The sequence below is a fragment of the Plodia interpunctella genome, chromosome 2 (genome assembly GCF_027563975.2).
Source record: "Plodia interpunctella isolate USDA-ARS_2022_Savannah chromosome 2, ilPloInte3.2, whole genome shotgun sequence".
In the NCBI taxonomy this organism is placed as follows: Eukaryota; Metazoa; Arthropoda; class Insecta; order Lepidoptera; family Pyralidae; genus Plodia; species Plodia interpunctella.
The window spans coordinates 2,783,924-2,802,972 of NC_071295.1; the positions used below are offsets into that span (position 1 = coordinate 2,783,924).

Consider the following 19,049-nt stretch of genomic DNA (forward strand, 5'->3'; position numbering starts at 1 on the left):
AATTAGACCGTGTTTATATTTTTCAGGCTGTGTTGGTCCCAACAGCTGAAACTATAAGAATAAGATTTTTCTTAGATTTGTTGATGAAAAATAAACACCCTGTAATGTTAGTAGGAAGTTCAGGGTGTGGCAAAACCGTGTTGGTGAATGAAAAATTACAGGGGTACATGTATAGTTGTTTATGTATTTTTTTAATTATAATTACTTGTCATTTTATAAAAAATGTAGTAGTATAGACTCAATTTTTTTTTTCTTATTCAACAATGTAGTTCTATTTTTCATGTAAACAATAACATATAATGATGGAATTCATTTTACAGCATGCCTGAAAATTACGCAGTACAATCTGTACCATTCAACTTTTACACTTCTTCAGAAATGTTACAAAAAGTTTTAGAGAAACCATTAGAAAAGAAAGCGGGTCGTAACTACGGCCCTCCAGGCAGCAAAACCCTTATTTACTTCATAGACGACATGAACATGCCCGAAGTAGATACATATGGGACTGTCCAACCCCATACGATAATTCGTCAGCATATGGACTATGGACATTGGTATATAGATTTACTTATTTATTCCTTACTATCTTTTGCCCGCGGCTTTGCCCGCGTGAGTTTCTCTGCGAAAGTGGAACACATACTTTATCCCCCATTATCATCATTTGCGGGTTGATTTTTGAAAAAAAAGTATCCTATTTTTGAAGGAAGCCTTTAATTAAATGCATACTAAATCTCATTAAAATCGGTTTAGCGGTTTAGCCGTGAAAGCGGAACAGATAGACAGAGAGACAGGCAGACTTTCGCATTTATAATATTAGTATGGAAGTATGGATTGAGGGTAATGTATATTTAACATTTGCGTCAGATTTTTCATTGCCTAATTACAGTTATTTGGCATGACTGATTAGTCATTCCTTGCTGTAAAAAAATCTCAAATATAAACTAAGTAATGTTCATTAGCGTCGTCCTCTGATTTCGCCGATAGTGTGGACAAATCACTACATAGTAAATTTGTGTTATTGTGAATGTATGTTGGATTTTAAGGCCCAAGAAAGTTCACTAAATAGCTGTTGTTTTCTTTTTCTAATATTCATGTCTCCTTACAGGTATGACAGGACAAAATTGTCCCTGAAGGATATTCACAACACTCAATACGTATCCTGTATGAACCCGACATCTGGGAGTTTCACCATCAACCCGAGATTGCAGAGACACTTCTGTGTGTTTGCGATAAGTTTCCCTAATAATGATGCATTGAATAATATTTACCATCTGATCTTGTATCAGCATTTGACCAATCCTGAGTTGAGGATTAATCCGCTGATTACTAAATTGTCTGGTAAGCAATATCATATTTAACAGAAGAAATAATATTTTTATCTTTTATTTTATTAAGTAACTAGATGTTACTCGCAGTTCCACCACGGAAGCTTAAGTTTGATCTCGTGTCTTAACTATATGTATTCTAAATTTCATCAAAATTAATCCAGCGGTTAAACCGTAAAATTATTATCTTATCAACATTTTTAACGAAATTGTGAATATTTTGCTTATTTTCTCTCTCTCTCTTTGCAGCGAGTGTAGTGACTGCCACAATAACCCTGCATAATAAAGCGTCACAAATATTTTTACCAACAGCTATTAAATTTCATTACATTTTCAATTTAAGGGATTTGTCGAATGTTTTCCAGGTATGTAAAAATTAATTACAAAAATTATTAAATATGCGATCTGCGATTTCGTCCATGTTACGCAAAAAGCAGCTTAATTGTTAAACCGGTTCAGTAGTTTTTGAGTTTACAGTTAAATGTAAATATCAATACAGATTTGCTTTTAACGGTTTTTTTGTATGGAAATCAAGGTATTTTTTAGTCAAAATAAAAGACTTAGAAATTATGACCTTCACAAGCTACACATCCTTTTTTTCATCATCAAAATTGAAATAATACAAAATTTCTCAAAGCTACAATTATAAACAAATATTTTTTAGGGTTTCTTGTTCAGTACTAATGAGTGTCTGGTGAATCCGTCTGATATAATACGCCTGTGGATGCACGAGACCCACAGGGTGTACGCAGATAAGCTCACCGAGGACAAGGACATCGATGCCTTCCTCAAGATGCAAGTGGATATTTGCAAAAAGACGTTCGAGGTAACGTAATTTATGTTATTGCATTCAAAATTTCCATTAAAGTGTTGTGGACCCTACCTATACTTTAATAAGCACTTTTACTTCCAAATTATGTAAGAATATCTAGCAAAATCTATATATATTCTGCGGGAGAAAACTCTGATATCCTTTTTACAAGCTTTTATTTAGTTTCATTTATCCCGATGTTTGCCTGTCTGTCTGTAATGAAATCTTGCAAGTTAAATTTCAACTACTTTCACTTGACCTATTGAGTTAAAATTTCCCACTTGCTTCAGTTTCCATGACGAACCATTATTATGATAATCATGACCTAATAGTTATCTCTCTGACAACAATAAAAGCTTGTGGCAAAAATGACAATGACAATTATAAAAAAAAAATGTTCACAGGAAATAGATGAAGCAGTTGTTTTTGAACGCCCAAACATCTACTGCCATTTCGCCGGAGGGATTGGCGAGCCGAAGTACATGCCGATAGCCAACTGGGAGCAGCTCAACCAGCTGCTGACTGAGGCTATGGCCAGCTACAACGATCTTATTGCTGCTATGAATCTGGTTCTATTCGAGGACGCCATGATGCATATTTGCAGGTATATAATTTTTTTAATAGCCTGTTTATATATCCCACTGCTGGGCGGGAGGACTTTGTTTTCCATAGGCCGTTTGTTGAATAGGTATGTATTTGATATTAAATTGATTTTGAATGATTTTGTTATCGAAATGATTCATGCATTCTTCAAATTGTATTTTTTAGCATTTTTTTGTTACAGAATAAGTAGAATATTAGAAAGTCCTAGAGGAAGTGCGTTGTTAGTGGGTGTCGGAGGCTCGGGTAAACAATCCCTCTCTCGCCTAGCAGCGTTTATATCCAGTCTGGAAGTGCTACAGATTCAGCTCAAGAAGGGCTATGGAGTGTCTGATCTCAAGGTACAGTGTTATACATAAATCAATATTTAGTGAAAATATTAAAATTGCTTCCATGACTATATACTTTGTTTCTCGTTACAGTAGTTTTATTAATGTATTTTTTTAGTTCTTTGTTGAATTGGTACCAAAGTTGGCCTAAGTAAAAAAATCATATTGCTATTATAAAATCTTTTATGTATATACTTAAATATAATATTAAGACTCAATATATTTTGTTCATGATTTTCAGAACGAATTAAACGGCCTGTATATAAAAACGGGCCTGAAAAACGTGGGTATAATGTTCTTGATGACTGACGCTCAGGTAGCGAACGAACAGTTTCTGGTTCTGATCAACGATCTGCTGGCGTCAGGCGAAGTTGGCGATCTATTCCCGGACGACGAGATCGAGAATATACTGGCTGGAGTTCGGAATGAGGTAAAACATCTGTCTTCGAAATTTAATTTTATGGAACGACTAGGAATTGTTTTTAAATTATACAAAAATGGTGAACATAATTTCAACGATTATAATTAATATTTGAGTTTCATTATTGCATCTTAATTGTTAATTACGAGAACTAAGACTTAAGAGAGAACTGATATGGGGTGATTAAGTTTTTATGCTACATCTTTCCTACTTTAATGATATAGGTAAAAGGCGCTGGACTTCCAGACACGCGCGAAGTGTGCTGGAAATTCTTCATAGACCGTGTGCGGAGGCAACTGAAGGTCGTTCTTTGTTTCTCCCCTGTCGGCTCCACTCTGCGGGTGCGCTCGAGAAAGTTCCCCGCCTTGATTAACTGCACGTCCATCAACTGGTTCCACGAGTGGCCGCAAGAGGCGCTCGTGTCCGTCTCGATGAATTTCCTGCAAGAGCTACATGTATTACCTGTAATTATATACTTTTCTCTCTTTCTCTCATGCCGATTACCGATCTCATGATATTATTTTGGGTGGTGATTTTTTTCGACAAAAAAAAACTTTTATAATTAACAGATTGCTCTCAGAGATTCCGTGGCACGATTCATGGCATACGTCCACACGTCAGTAAATACAATATCGAAGTCGTTCCTCGCTAACGAAAGAAGATACAACTACACCACGCCGAAGAGTTTTCTAGAACAGATCAGCTTGTATTCCAAACTCGTGAATAATAAGACTGAGGAACTTCGAGCCAAGATTATAAGGTGACATTTTTATTAATATTATATATAGATATTCCGTAAAAAATCTCAACTTCATTAGAGAGCATATTGGGTTACCTGGCTTACACATGATAGGTGGATAAATGGACTTATAAAACTCAAACATTCCCAGCTTACTCGTACAATATAACTATCAAAAATGTCATATTATTTTAAGGTTGGAAAACGGCTTAGAAAAACTAGCTTCTACGGCGACTCAGGTGGCTGCTTTGAAGAAAATATTGGCAGTGCAAGAAGTTGAATTGCAAGAGAAGAATGAAGCTGCCGACAAATTGATAGAAATGGTTGGCATTGAGACCGCTAAGGTGCAGAGTGAGAAGGCTGCAGGTTCGTGTCTTTTTTAGTTTTTTTTAAATACAGATAAAATCTTTTGTTTGATGATTTTCATGTAGTGTAATATAATGTTTTGTAATATCAAGAAACATATGAGCTTTCTTTATAACGTGATGCGCCCATTGCGGATTTATTTTTAGTAGTAGAATAGATCCGTCATCTTTATATAGTAATGTAACGTAGTGAGGACCTTTACCAAATATATAGCCTATTGAATTGTATATATATATCCCTCGTGCAGTCTGTTCTCATCTATTGTATTTCGGTGTGGGGAAATGCTGCTAAGACCCATTTTCTAGGATTAGAAAGAGCTCAGAGATTCCTTATCAAAATTATGTATTTTAAGAAAAAACAATATTCAACTGAATTATTATACAAAGAGTGTAATTTGCTTACGGTTAGACAACTATATATTTTAAATTGTGTGCTAAATAAGCATAAGGTTACAGTATATGATCCCCAAGCAGAAACTAGGAGAAGAAGAAACATAGTGGCTAAAGTACCACAAACTAAAACAAGATTTGCAAAAAGGCAATTCTATGTAATATCAACCAATTTATATAATAAAATAAACAAAGAAATTAACATATATAGTAAACTATACAAGGAATGTAAAACTATTATTACTAGATGGCTTAAAACGAAAGGATATGAACAGACCGAAGCTTTACTAAGTATAGGATAATTATATGTATTATATATGTATGGTTGTATATGTATGTTTATATCTATTTATATATGTATATATGTGTGTGTATATATGTATGTTTATATCTATTTGTATATGTATATATGTGTGTGTATATATGTATATGTATGTATGTGTATGTATGTGTGTATGTATGTAAATTTAAACTAAAGTTTGATATATCGAACACATTTTTGAAACGCATTTGTACACTTGCTAATTACCCACCTACACTTAAGTACCTACCTAATTATATAAAGCGCTTTTATGAAAGAGCGGAGTCTCCTGGCACAGGCTTGCACGCTTAAAAGGAGATTCCAATCACATTCTAACTGTATCATGTGTTTTGAGTAATAAAGAATTTTTCATTTTTCATTTTCATTTCATTTTCATAAACTAAATTTATGTACCTGCAGCTGACGAAGAAGAGGAAAGGGTTGCAGTGATTACAGAAGAAGTGTCTAAAAAGCAGAAAGACTGCGAAGAAGACTTGATAAAAGCCGAGCCAGCCTTGATAGCTGCTCAAGAGGCTCTGAACACCCTGAATAAGGCTAACCTCACTGAGCTGAAGTCTTTCGGTTCCCCGCCCGGTGCCGTGACCAATGTAACAGCGGCTGTCATGGTACTAATGGCGCCGGGAGGAAAGATACCCAAGGACAGAAGTTGGAAGGCTGCTAAGGTTATAATATTTGTTCATCTATCTGAATACATTTTATACTGCCCTTATTTAAATATAAATGAGCATTCATTTAGGTTCCATTTTAAAAGTATAAAAATATTATCTTAATTTCAGAGTGCACAGACACATGTATGGTAAAGTGAGATATTTTTTATATTTCAAACTGTATTTGTTAGTGGACGTCTTTTCATTATCACGTGTAAAAAAAAAGTTTATTAATCATCAATAATTTTATTTTATTTTTCAGATTGAAATGGCAAAAGTGGACGTATTTTTAGAATCTCTGATCAATTACGACAAGGAAAATATTCATCCCGACGTTATAAAAGCTATTCAACCGTATCTAAAAGATGCGGAATTTGAACCAGGTAAATAGCCATACCATTGCACTCTATAAAATACCAATATAAAAAACCTGCCCTTACATAATCATTTACATGCTAATTATCTGTCACCTTAGTTTTATATAGCATTTACATAGTTCACAAAAATTTGTTACTTTTGTGAATTTAATATTTTTAATGTGAATTTAATATTAATATTTTGGTTTTACAAATTTTGCGTAATCGAATCAACTTGTTTGGGGTTATCCACTATATTTGTCACGTAACTAACTACTTTTGGGTCATAGAATTCGTGCGATCGAAATCTGCGGCAGCAGCGGGTCTATGCGCCTGGGTGATCAACATCATTAAGTTCTACGAAGTGTTCTGCGACGTGGAACCAAAACGCAAGGCGCTGCAAGCGGCCAACGCTGAGCTAGCTGCTGCCATTGAGAAACTGAAGCAGATCAAGGCTAAAGTTTTGGTGAGAAACACGTGAAATTTTTTTTTCATGAGTTGACATTCCACTTTTCACCCCTGCTTAAATACCCTAGTGTGTTTGTAGCTACCTTGCTGCTGATATTGAGAAATACAAGTAGATCCAAATGTTTATGTTTGATGTGATGATTTATGTATCATAAACTTTGCCAATTTTTTTTTGCCGTGAATTCTAAATTGGGCTATAAGTAATAAAATATCACGCATATCAGGGCCACAGTTTTGAGGAGAAGAGAGTTACTTAGTAGAATATGTTTTTTGATAGATCGATTTTCCTATGAAATCATTAATTTTACAGTCATTAGAAGAATTGTTAGCGGGGCTGACAGCGGACTTCGAAAAGGCGACCGCAGAAAAGATGAAATGTCAGCAGGAGGCTGACGCGACGAACGGAACTATACAGCTAGCCAACCGACTGGTCAACGGGCTGGCTAGCGAGAACGTGCGATGGGCGGAGGCAGTGTCTAAGTGAGATTTTATTTTTAAAATAATGAGAAAAATTGTTAAAGAAGTTATGTATCAAAAAGCAGCATTATTCTTTAACATTTTACAAGTTTTGTGGGCTTAGCATAGTAGCATTATATTATATATCTTTCCATCGTAAGCGTTAAAGCAAAGATTATGTTTTGCCCACAATATTTACATTCATACTGAAGCGTCAGGATTACTATGGCCAACAATTCGATACTGCTGATGCATTCAGTAATAAAATATGTTCTTTAAAATAAAATCTAATATTTGTTCTTAACTATGATTAAATTAAATGTACATCACATTATAGAGAGGCATAATATTAGATTTCTGATTAGTTGTCAATTTTGGGCTACATTTATACAAATCTAACCTTTTCTGATCGTTTACCTATTTAGTTTCATGCAACAAAGCACGACACTGCCTGGCGACATCCTTCTGGTGTGTGCTTTCATATCGTACGTCGGCTGCTTCACCAAGCAGTACCGGCTCGATCTGCTGCATAAGTACTGGCTCGTCTTCTTGAAGACTTTAGAGGTAAATTCAAAACAAAATTGCTGTTTATATTATTGTCGCAAATTTATAATTTTTTTATGAAAGTCCAATTAATATTGAATGGAATATACGACGGATAAAATAACGAGACGATTCAGACAAGTTTTTTGTGTGACTGGTAGAAAGGTGGAAGAGAAAATGTGATACATTTGCTTAGCAATGGGATACAAATTAGAATAATTAAAAAATTAAGCTCTGTCTCAAATATTTCTAAAACTTTCTCTGTCGTTCATTATTGCAGCCTCCAATACCAATAACAGAAGGATTGGACCCATTGACGATGTTGACCGACGACACTACAATAGCGATGTGGCAGAATGAGGGGCTCCCCTCTGACCGCATGAGCACAGAGAACGCCACCATACTGTCTAATTCAGACCGGTGGCCCCTTATGATTGATCCACAGGTACTGTTTTTCAAATGTTTCTCATCGATTCTCATGGTTTCTCACTGTTTATCTCTGTCTATATAAATACAAGAAATAAGTTTAATTCAGTCGATATTATTAATAATTACAGTAATTCGTTTATTTATTATTCCTAAGTGCCATCTTGAACATTATACCAAGATCTTCACGGACCTTAGCAATAGCAATTCATTGGCTTCTCGTACGTTGAAGTTGGTTTTTCGTTGATTTTTATTTCAGTTACAAGGTGTTAAGTGGATTAAACAAAAATATGGAGACCAGCTCCAAGTGATAAGACTCGGGCAGAAAGGTTACCTGGACACTATCGAGAAAGCAGTCACAAAGGGAGAGACGGTACTTCTCGAGAATATAGGAGAAACCGTCGACCCTGTACTGGATTCGCTACTTGGAAGAAATTTAATTAAAAAGGGGAAGTAAGTAGTACAATATGATACTAGTCTTCGTGTCCCGCCTCATATGCAGTGAATGAGGCGGGACACGAAGACTAGTGCCGTAAATTTTTGATCTAGTGTGAAACATTATAAAATTGATAAATATTTAATCTATTCCAGGGCTATAAAAATAGGCGATAAAGAAATTGAATACAGTCCAAACTTCAGACTCATACTACACACAAAACTGGCGAATCCTCATTACAAGCCGGAAATGCAGGCACAAACCACCCTAGTGAATTTCACAGTGACTCGAGACGGTTTAGAAGATCAACTTTTAGCAGAAGTCGTCAAAGCGGAAAGACCTGATTTAGAGGAATTGAAGGCTGAATTGACGAAACAGCAAAACCAATTTAAGATACAATTAAAAACGCTAGAAGATGACCTTTTGTCGAGACTGTCGTCAGCTGGCGAGAATATTCTAGGGGACACTGCGTTGGTCGAGAATTTAGAGACTACAAAAAAAACTGCAGCGGATATTGAAAGAAAGGTCGGCTAATTTCGCTGCTTACGCAGTGATAAATATTTACAAAGATATTTTTTTAGTAATTCTATCTCACTATTTCTGTCTCTCACAGCTGAGTGTTTCTCCACTTAGCACGGTTTGTGGTTCTCACTAGTCTGTTAACGGTTTATATATTGTTCTTAATTCCAGGTGGCAGAAGCAAAGATTACCTCCCAAGAAATAGATCAAGCCCGCGAGTTCTATCGGCCCGCCTCAGCGCGGGCGTCTCTTCTGTACTTCATCCTCAACGACCTGAATACGATCAATCCAATTTATCAATTTTCATTGAAAGTATGTAAATTATTCTCGATTTTTTGCATTTAGTCATGAATGTTATTTATGTAGACTTTTATTTATTGTATATTTATTAATCCAAAGAAAATTAACAAATAGGAAAAGGCAAACTAGTAATCTGTTTCTCAACATCCCAATACTGTTTTGTACGTCCTACTTAATACTACGTAGTGTAAACATATCTTATCGACGGTTAACTATATGAGATCCCTACATGGGATAAGTTCCCCGCTGTATATGTAACTTTTTGTCATTATTCAGGCATTCAGCGTAGTATTCCAAAAGGCAATCCAACGAGCCGAGCCGGCGGACGAAGTCGGCCAGAGGATAAAGAACCTTATTGACTGCATCAGCTACTCCGTGTTCCAGTACACGTCCCGGGGGCTGTTTGAATGTGACAAACTTATTTTCGCATCGCAGATGACGTTTCAGGTACTTGATATATCAAATATATGTATGTGCTAAAAATCTTGATTCTCCTTGTTATAAATGTTGTATAATTCAAGTTGTAACATCTTCATTTATGTATTCGTGTAAGTATAACATTGCTTCAATTAGAAATAAAATTTTTGGTTTTTGACATTTGGAAAATGGTCTGATTTGACTTTTTAGTTTTTTTTTTAATTTATTGACTTGTGGCAGGTGCTCCTTATGAGTGAAGAAATATCTCCAGTGGAATTGGATTTCTTCCTTCGTTTCCCCGTCAAGCCTCACGTAACGAGTCCCGTCGACTTTCTATCTAACCATAGTTGGGGCGGGATTTGCTCATTGGCGGGGAAGGAAGAGTTCAGAAACCTCGACCGGGATATAGAGACGTCGCCTAAGAGGTGGAAGAAGATTGTCGAGGTCGAGTGCCCGGAGAGAGAGAAGTTTCCACAAGTATGTATTTTATCTAATGTTTATAAATCATGGAAATATGTTATAAAAGGTATCTATCATTGTGGCCAGTAATTTGAGATGAAAATTAGTGTAAGGCACCGATTTTCGTAAGACAGGCAGGTGATATGAAATATATACGATGTCCATGAAGAGATACTGAAATATTTGTCTCTTTACATGTGTAAAAAGTCATGCCCTGCGTGCCCTATTGCACGCTGAACATGACGCCACAGATAATGCCGTATGTCGTTGCCTAGTGGCGTCGTATTGGTCCACACAAATTTGGCCGAAGCGACATGATAAAAAGAAGAAGAATTCTTTTAATAGCTTACCATTTTATTTTATTTCAGGAGTGGAAAAATAAAACAGCCCTCCAAAGACTATGCATGTTGAGAGCTTTGAGGCCGGATCGTATGACTTATGCTGTAGCGTGAGTATTATTCTAAGAAATTATTCTATTAAACAATTTTTTAATATACTCATAGCATACCGTATTTTGTAATATCAAACAATTATTATATTTCTTCAAATTGTTTATTTTAGGGCATATATTGAAGAGAAGATGGGAGGAAAGTACGTAGAAAATCGTACGATGGAATTCAGCAAATCTTTCGAAGAGACAAGTCCCACCACACCTATATTCTTCATCCTATCGCCGGGGGTGAACCCCCTGAAGGACGTGGAAGCTCTTGGAAAGGTCATGGGCTACACTGCGGACACAGGGAACTTCCACAACGTCTCGTTAGGGCAAGGGCAGGAGATCGTGGCCGAACAGGCCATGGATGAAGGCATCCAAAAGGGCCATTGGGTTATTTTACAGGTACCTGTTATTTAAATATTAGATTGAAATTTGAGAATTTTTTTCTAATTGTACTTTGTAAGAAAATTATGGATTTCAATGGATGATGCTAGAGAATGGACAAGAATGAATTATGTTATGTTATGTCAATTAAAAAGACAAAGACCAATCACTTTATATGTGTGCTTGGTGATGGATATATCAGCCGATTGCTTTACCTCTGCATATATTAGTGCTACTATGTACTTGGCAAAAGCCTTCCTTAACTTCTAAATATTTCATCTCTGGTCGTTTTCCTCTATTCCGTGTTAAGGGCCATTTAACAGGTAAAATTAAATTGTTACTAGAATGAGTTCCTAAGATGACCCAGAACATGCTTACTTACTTCACTGACTCAGCGTCTCAAAGAGAATCTTGGTCTCTGATACTAGAATTTTTCACTCTTTCCCATTTTTATTCACTCACATTATGAAAACTACCTGCCCTTCTATAGTTCCTAAACACATTCCACTTCCAGAACATCCACCTAGTGAAGAAATGGCTGCCCAACCTGGAGAAGAAGATGGAAAGTTTCCAAGCAGGTTGCCATGACGACTTCCGGCTGTTCATGTCAGCGGAGCCCGCGCCCACGCCGGACGCGCACATCATTCCGCAGGGCATCCTCGAGTCCAGCATTAAGATCACCAACGAGCCTCCTACGGGCATGCAGGTACCATCACAATTTCCCAACTAATATTATAAATGTGGTAGTAAGTTTGTTTCTTGTTCGCTTGTTTATATGTTGATGAAGTTTCTCATATATACAATTAGAATGGCGAATGTCCTATATGCTTTTTTTCAGGGGAAAAGTACATTTCCCGTGAGAATTTCACACGTACGCGAAACCGCAGTTAAAAGCTAGTATCTCATATTTTTTCTACTGCTAAGCATGTAAACATGAAAATCACGCATATGGTCCACCTGATGGAAGCGTTCACATTACATTAACGCGTCATATTACATTTGTTTTTAAATAACACTATTTCCACTGTGAAACAAATATTACCCCTTTTTCACTAATTCATAGGAAAGATACGTCCGGTACGATACGGGGTGGACTTTTTACTTTTAAAATTTGACGAAGCATTTCTGTGGATACTGATTTATAAAGGTTTTGTTGTAAATATGTGTACAAAAGAAAATATGTTTTTTTAAAGACCAAAATTAAATAATTGTTTCTGTTCTCAGGCAAACATTCACAAAGCGCTGGACAACTTCAACCAGGAGACGCTGGAGATGTGCGGCAAGGAGGCGGAGTTCAAAGCGATCCTGTTCGCGCTCTGCTACTTCCACGCGGTCGTGGCCGAGCGCCGCAAGTTCGGGCCTCAGGGCTGGAACAAGATATACCCTTTTAATGTCGGTTAGTATTGGTGGTCCATTCTAGGGTTAAACCATAAAAGGGTAGAACCACATGCCACTTCCTTGGACTCCAACGCTCAACGGCTGAAGATGAAACCAAGGCGAATCATGAATAGCTCGTTTAAAAAAATCTCCATTATTTCCACACCGTGTCTCATTATCAGTTTATTCAAATTGAGCATAAAGGCATCACTGGTGTGATGATTGGTCGGATATGCAAAGATGGTGCAGGCAGGTATATTCAATTTTGGCATAATTGCTTTCACTATTGACGCGACACAAAAGGCAATGATTATAATAGACATTGTGTGTTAGAGAAAGTGGTACTCAAGATGGTAATGTTTACTTATAGTTAAATCATTTCCCGAAATCTAGCACTAAATCATGGGTTTACTGCGAGCAAGGCATGGTAGTATACAAAAGAGATCTTTGGAAGAAGGGACCGAATGTCTTTGCCAAGCAATGAAAGAATACGAAACAAAACATGTTATTTTTAAACGGTTTTATTATATTTCTAACACAGGCGATTTAACAATCAGCGTGTTCGTTCTCTACAATTACTTGGAGGCGAATTCGAGAGTGCCCTGGGAAGACCTGAGGTACCTCTTTGGGGAAATCATGTACGGAGGTCATATTACAGACGACTGGGACCGGAGACTCTGCAACGCTTACCTTGAAGAGTTGATGCAACCTGATTTGGTACGTCTAATATGTCATCCCCTGGGAATAGAATATTTGCAAGAACGAAATCGTGTCAAACCTGTGTATGGAAAAATTAATCGTTTCTTTGTCGTCCTATAGAGACGATTATGTTGTTACAAAAACTCTTGTTTAATTTATCAATTTAAGTCGATACAAATGCGAATTGTCAATTTCTATCAATTTAAACTATTCATAAAATAATCAATTGCCAACACTGTCATTTGAATATAACAACTGACCGACTCAACGCCTAGATGTTGACTTGGTTTCTGACGTTCAGGGAACATAAAATAATTACTTAGTAATTGCCATTGAAGCAATTAACCGAAAAGTCCCGTAAAAAATATTTTTATGTTTGTTTTTTAACACAGGTTGACGGCGAACTACAACTAGCGCCCGGCTTCCCCGCCCCCCCAAACACAGACTATGTTGGCTATCACCAGTACATAGAAGACGCTATGCCGGCGGAATCACCTTACTTATACGGCCTCCATCCCAATGCTGAGATTGGGTTTCTAACCACGACTTCTGAGAATCTGTTCAGGACGATATTCGAGATGCAACCGAGAGATGCGCAAGCGTCGGGCGCGGCTACAGTCACAAGAGAGGATAAGGTGGGTCACATAGTACACAAAATCTACCACAGATACTTTTCTGTCGGCTGGAAGGTTTCTCGGCAGTGGTCGTTTTGAAATGTTAGTAGTTTGTAGCATTGACAGATAATATTTATATTAGAATACGATGCGAAAGCATGTAAGCATGTGACGGTAATGATGTAATTTCTGAATAAATGTTTTGACTTTGATTTTCACAGTCAAAATTTCTCCTTTTCGTCATTGGACTCGTCAACTAGATTTCATGTTACAGGTAAAACAAATACTAGACGAGATAATGGAGAAGCTTCCAGAAGAGTTCAACATGGTGGAGATCATGGGGAAGGTTGAGGAAAGGACGCCTTATGTCATTGTGGCGTTTCAAGAGTGCGAGCGGATGAATTACTTAACCGGTGAAATGAAGAGGTCCTTGAGGGAACTCGACCTGGGGTTGAAGGTTGGCTTTTGTATATTGAAGGCTAATGATAGACAGCTCAGATTTACTACTATTTTACTTCCATTTCCTTTTTTAAATAAACTAAATAAACTTACATGTTCCGCGTGAACATTGACGGAACTAACTAGAAACATTATATATTCGATACAAAATTGTTTTTTACATTTATGATTACAAGAAAAAAGTACAAGGTATGAATTATTAAAGAATTTGAACATTAGAGTTGCTAGAAGAAATTTTTTTTCCTGGCGCATAGCGTCGAAGATTCTCCCTTTCAAATCGAATGGGTTATTACTACTATGGTTATAATACCTTTATAACATAAATTCAGCCTTGTCCAGCTTTATCTATTTTATACATATTACATTTTGTTTATGTTTTTTGTGTAATAAACAACAAACAAAATTCAATGTTAGCAAGTGCAAGTTATATGAAACTGGTGTCAGATTTTATTCAAATTGCTTAAAGGCTTCTGATATGATTTCTTTTGTTTGTAATGTTATGTAATGTTACAGGGAGAGCTAACAATAACGTCGGATATGGAAGAGCTTGAAAACGCACTATTCTTAGATCAAGTACGTATCATATAATATTTTCAGCGGAAAATTTCGTTATATATTAATGTGATTGTTCTATTCAGGTTCCGGCGATATGGTCCAGTCGAGCCTACCCTTCTTTACTCGGGCTGTCGGCTTGGTACGTGGACTTGTGTCTCCGGCTGAGAGAACTGGAGACGTGGGCCACTGATTTTGTGGTAAATTTGATCACTATTGTTTAACGCTAAATATTTTCATGTTAACATTTTTTACGTAACGTTTTGCGATAGATATCAAGTTTGTTTAAATTAAAAAGATTAAAGGCCTGTTTTACCGCTTGTTGATAAAGTATCAGTGGGCGAAGTGCTGGTTTGCATTTTACTTCTCACCATCGAATCAATTCAAAGTGAGACGCAGCGAACCAATCACATTGGGCCATTGTGACGCAACGTCAACCACACTGCAATGTCATTGGCTGAGAAGAGAGTGTGAGAAATTAAATGCAAACCCGTGCTAACCCCTCTGATCGCTTATTGTAACTTTTCGACCAGAACGTTTAAATTGTGTTCCATGAGTGTTGCATAGGACTACCTGCCAAATAACTTTAGGTAGAATTATCTAGCAGTTTGTTTATCGGATTACAATATGGTATAAACAGGACATAAAATATTGAATTTGACGTGTTTATTTATTTAACATGAAATTTTAACTAGACATTTATTTCTCTGGAAAGAATACCTATTTACTTTTTGTATAATGTTAGCTGCCAACATCAGTGTGGCTGGCCGGATTCTTCAACCCGCAGAGCCTTCTGACCGCGATCATGCAGAGCACCGCGCGCCGCTACGAGCTGCCGCTCGACAAGATGTGTCTGCACTGTGACGTCACCAAGAAGATGAAGGAGGAGTTCACGTGAGTCTTTTATATTTATTTATTCAAAAACATTTTCAATTATTATTAGTATCATATTAAATAGGGGCTATCTATTGGGCCCTGGGCTGCTAGTGTGGAATTTTGGATAAAAAAGTACTTTGTTAGCAACGATTTTGAAGTCAAAAGTATTTATTTATAAATTAGACCGTGAAAAAAAAGACCTTAAAGGACCTTAAAGAGAGAGAGAGAGAATTAGACGTCAAATTTTAAATTATAATACAGCATTTCTCAACAATCACACTAGGTAGAAGCGAGACAGTTGTTGTGATTTAACTCTTAATAATTTTAGTATTTGTATTATTTATTACAGTTATACAGCACATTATGTTCATCAAATTTTTTCCACGGAAAATGAATTTCTATGTTCCTGGTCTGCTGAATTCTGATATAGCATGTCAATGTGTTGTCAATGTGTCAAAAGTATGACAGCATGATGATTGCTTCATTTTTCACATGCATGACATGATAGCTTGCGCTACTCGTAAGTGGGATGAAAAGACTAGTAATTCGTGTATTTTATTTACATTTATTTTTGCTAACAAAGCAGGAAGATAAAATATTAACGTTCTGTGCTTGGCGCCTTTGCTTTATGTTTTGACAGGCAGGTAATCAATGATTAATGAACATTCAAACTATACTAAGCTAGTCATCATTACTATGGTATTTATTTATGCTCAATTACCTTCATATTAAACATGTTATTAAGCTATTATTTTTATGACTGCATACAGCATAGTCGCTGTTACATTATACTTCGTTTATCAGGATGTATACCTACCTCCAAACGGATGGTTTTAGTTTTGAGACATTAAGATAGCTTATATTTTTCGACAAATTTTTAAAGTCTTAATTACTTAGGTACTTAAAGTTATTCTACAATTGTTTGAATAAAAGTGCTTAGATATTATATGCTTATTGATGTATGTATATGAATGACATAAGATTTTATTTCTGCATACATAAAGTGCCACAAACTGGGTCTGGTTTACTGGTATTTTACCAAAGTATGTTCTTTTAATATAAAATGATAAATTTAGAATTAAAATTCATAGAACCTTTAATTTTCGTGTTGTCCCTGCCAGACAAACTTTAGCAAGACAGAAACACGAGTTTAAAAACTCTTCTAAAACCTTTTGAATGTCAAATGCATTTGTGGCACTTCCATCTCATGCGCCGGCCACTATGCGTATCACTAGCTTCTGTTATGCTGCATTGCATGTAACTTTTCCTTTCCCTTCCCCCGTGGGCTGGTGACACAGAATCGCTGACGCCAGGGCGGCGCCGAAGGACGGAGCGTACGTGCATGGTCTGCTGATGGAGGGCGCCAGGTGGGACGTCCAGGCCGGGATCATCATGGACTCCAGGCTCAAGGACCTGTTCCCGCTCATGCCGGTCATCAATGTCAGAGTATGTTTCTCTCTCTCTCTCTCTCTCTCTCACATCTAAGCTTTTACCCGGTGCAGAGCTCCGACGATCTATGACTGAGAGAACTAGTCTATGTTTCAGTATGAACTTTCTTTTCCTTAAGATATTAAATTGCTTTAGCTGAATGTAAACTTGCCATTTTTATCGTTATTGTATTCAAAAGTGGCGACAGTCGAGTATTAATTGCGCGTATCAATAAAATAGTTAAGACTTTCTTAATGAACCATAGTCATATAAAGAAAATTTAATAACGTTTCCTTCGTACAGGCTATAACTCAAGATAAACAAGATCTGCGCAATATGTATGAATGCCCAGTGTACAAGACGAGGACCAGAGGGCCTACTTACGTGTGGACCTTCAATTTGAAGACCAAGGACAAGCCTTCGAAGTGGACCTTAGCAGGGGTAGCTTTACTGTTGCAAATATAATTCCACAATATTTTTCTCTCTCACTCTTGTTACAATCAACACTTTTACTATTGTAGATTTTAGAAAGAGCAAAGTATTGTCTAATTATAATTTGTAATTGTAAGCTTTGGGGTTGTCGAGCTATGTCGGACGTGGTCTGTACCCATGTGAGTACAAGGTATGTCCGTCAATGTACCCATCTGAGTACAGGTCATGTCCGTTTCTGACTTGTGGTAAGGCATTTTGGCGGCTTGATCTTTATATTTAACAATTACTAAGCTAAAATGCCTTTAGGGTGTTAAAATCTATGTATCTTGATCTCCATGGCGAATGTACTTCCGCGTTTTAATTTTGGAGCAAATAAGAATAGAGACAACTAAAGATCGCTGCCAAGTAACACAACGGATTTAATTTTGATTTTATATACTTTCCGATTGCTAGGTGTAAAAGCAGCAAACACAATATATTAATTTACTTCATTATTGAAATTTATAAGTACTTTCCCGTTGACTCTGAAGCAATAAGAGAAATTGCGGAATTCGCATTCATTTAACATTCACCAGTATAATATAAAGGTTTTATATGTATTTCGTGTGAATATAGGAAGGTGCCGTAGCTAACTAGAGCGTTTCTATTCTTAATTGGTCTGTACAATACTTCCCTGCATAGCACATTCCTCGTATTATATTGATCACTAGTTACTATATATATTAAACTAGTAGCTTGCCCGGGCAGTGCTTAACAATGCGTATTTAAATAAAAACCATGGGACATTTGCTTTCCAAAATAATGAAAAATTTAAAGACTAGTTAAATTGTTTGTTTGGGTCATGTAACCCAAAAATGGAGTGTGACAATTTGGCTTTTCATTAAAAATCATAAGGGAGCTGAATTGACTGGTAAAAATATATATTTCATTTCATTAATCAATATCAGTTACTTTTTTATAGTTGCACTCTTGTTTTAATATTTGTTGTTTTAATTTTAGTGATTATTAATAGCTTTCATCAGCAACAATCTGTATAGATAGTTCATTCAATATGATATACAAAATATTTATTGATTACGCATATGTAGATGATTGACTATTCTGTAACATTGTTAATAGTTTCGTTTATAGTTCGTTAGTTTGAAATCAAATATTTATATAATATGTACTTAATAATCTGTGATTGATTCGTAATTATTATTCTGCTATTTGATTACGTGACTAAATGGGATGAAGTACATTATATCGTTATATCTGTGACTGAGTTTCATTTATATGCAAACTTATATGGACAAGTTGTTGACATAACATTTATGTAACGCTTTCTGAGATTAACATTAATAATTTTATCGGTAGTTGCCTAGAAATAACACGTGTAACTGTCACTTCGTAAGTGTTATCAGAAAAGATCTTACATAAAATATTTGTGTGAGTCAATGAATGCATTTGAAGAGTTCCTGGTA

At 36.2% G+C, this 19,049-nt stretch overlaps 1 protein-coding gene across 1 annotated transcript in view; it reads left to right on the forward strand.

The window, feature by feature from the left end:
• Dhc93AB (Dynein heavy chain at 93AB) overlaps window positions 1-18,843 on the forward strand; it is a 39,517-nt gene extending 20,674 nt beyond the window's left edge. The window contains exons 34-67 of the mRNA XM_053758374.1: window positions 27-163; window positions 321-554; window positions 1,106-1,338; window positions 1,575-1,690; window positions 1,990-2,151; window positions 2,541-2,740; window positions 2,921-3,077; window positions 3,307-3,495; window positions 3,711-3,950; window positions 4,056-4,246; window positions 4,422-4,591; window positions 5,702-5,964; window positions 6,212-6,332; window positions 6,596-6,771; window positions 7,084-7,253; window positions 7,655-7,793; window positions 8,053-8,217; window positions 8,458-8,651; window positions 8,790-9,159; window positions 9,325-9,465; window positions 9,730-9,900; window positions 10,111-10,347; window positions 10,698-10,777; window positions 10,891-11,167; window positions 11,664-11,855; window positions 12,374-12,545; window positions 13,068-13,243; window positions 13,618-13,860; window positions 14,114-14,296; window positions 14,812-14,871; window positions 14,937-15,050; window positions 15,596-15,744; window positions 17,025-17,172; window positions 17,458-18,843. Of these exons, the coding sequence (XP_053614349.1) occupies window positions 27-163; window positions 321-554; window positions 1,106-1,338; window positions 1,575-1,690; window positions 1,990-2,151; window positions 2,541-2,740; window positions 2,921-3,077; window positions 3,307-3,495; window positions 3,711-3,950; window positions 4,056-4,246; window positions 4,422-4,591; window positions 5,702-5,964; window positions 6,212-6,332; window positions 6,596-6,771; window positions 7,084-7,253; window positions 7,655-7,793; window positions 8,053-8,217; window positions 8,458-8,651; window positions 8,790-9,159; window positions 9,325-9,465; window positions 9,730-9,900; window positions 10,111-10,347; window positions 10,698-10,777; window positions 10,891-11,167; window positions 11,664-11,855; window positions 12,374-12,545; window positions 13,068-13,243; window positions 13,618-13,860; window positions 14,114-14,296; window positions 14,812-14,871; window positions 14,937-15,050; window positions 15,596-15,744; window positions 17,025-17,172; window positions 17,458-17,619 (6,132 nt within the window). The 3' untranslated portion in view covers window positions 17,620-18,843. The remainder of the gene's footprint in view (window positions 1-26; window positions 164-320; window positions 555-1,105; window positions 1,339-1,574; window positions 1,691-1,989; window positions 2,152-2,540; window positions 2,741-2,920; window positions 3,078-3,306; window positions 3,496-3,710; window positions 3,951-4,055; window positions 4,247-4,421; window positions 4,592-5,701; window positions 5,965-6,211; window positions 6,333-6,595; window positions 6,772-7,083; window positions 7,254-7,654; window positions 7,794-8,052; window positions 8,218-8,457; window positions 8,652-8,789; window positions 9,160-9,324; window positions 9,466-9,729; window positions 9,901-10,110; window positions 10,348-10,697; window positions 10,778-10,890; window positions 11,168-11,663; window positions 11,856-12,373; window positions 12,546-13,067; window positions 13,244-13,617; window positions 13,861-14,113; window positions 14,297-14,811; window positions 14,872-14,936; window positions 15,051-15,595; window positions 15,745-17,024; window positions 17,173-17,457) is intronic.
• The last annotated feature ends 206 nt before the right edge of the window (window positions 18,844-19,049 follow it).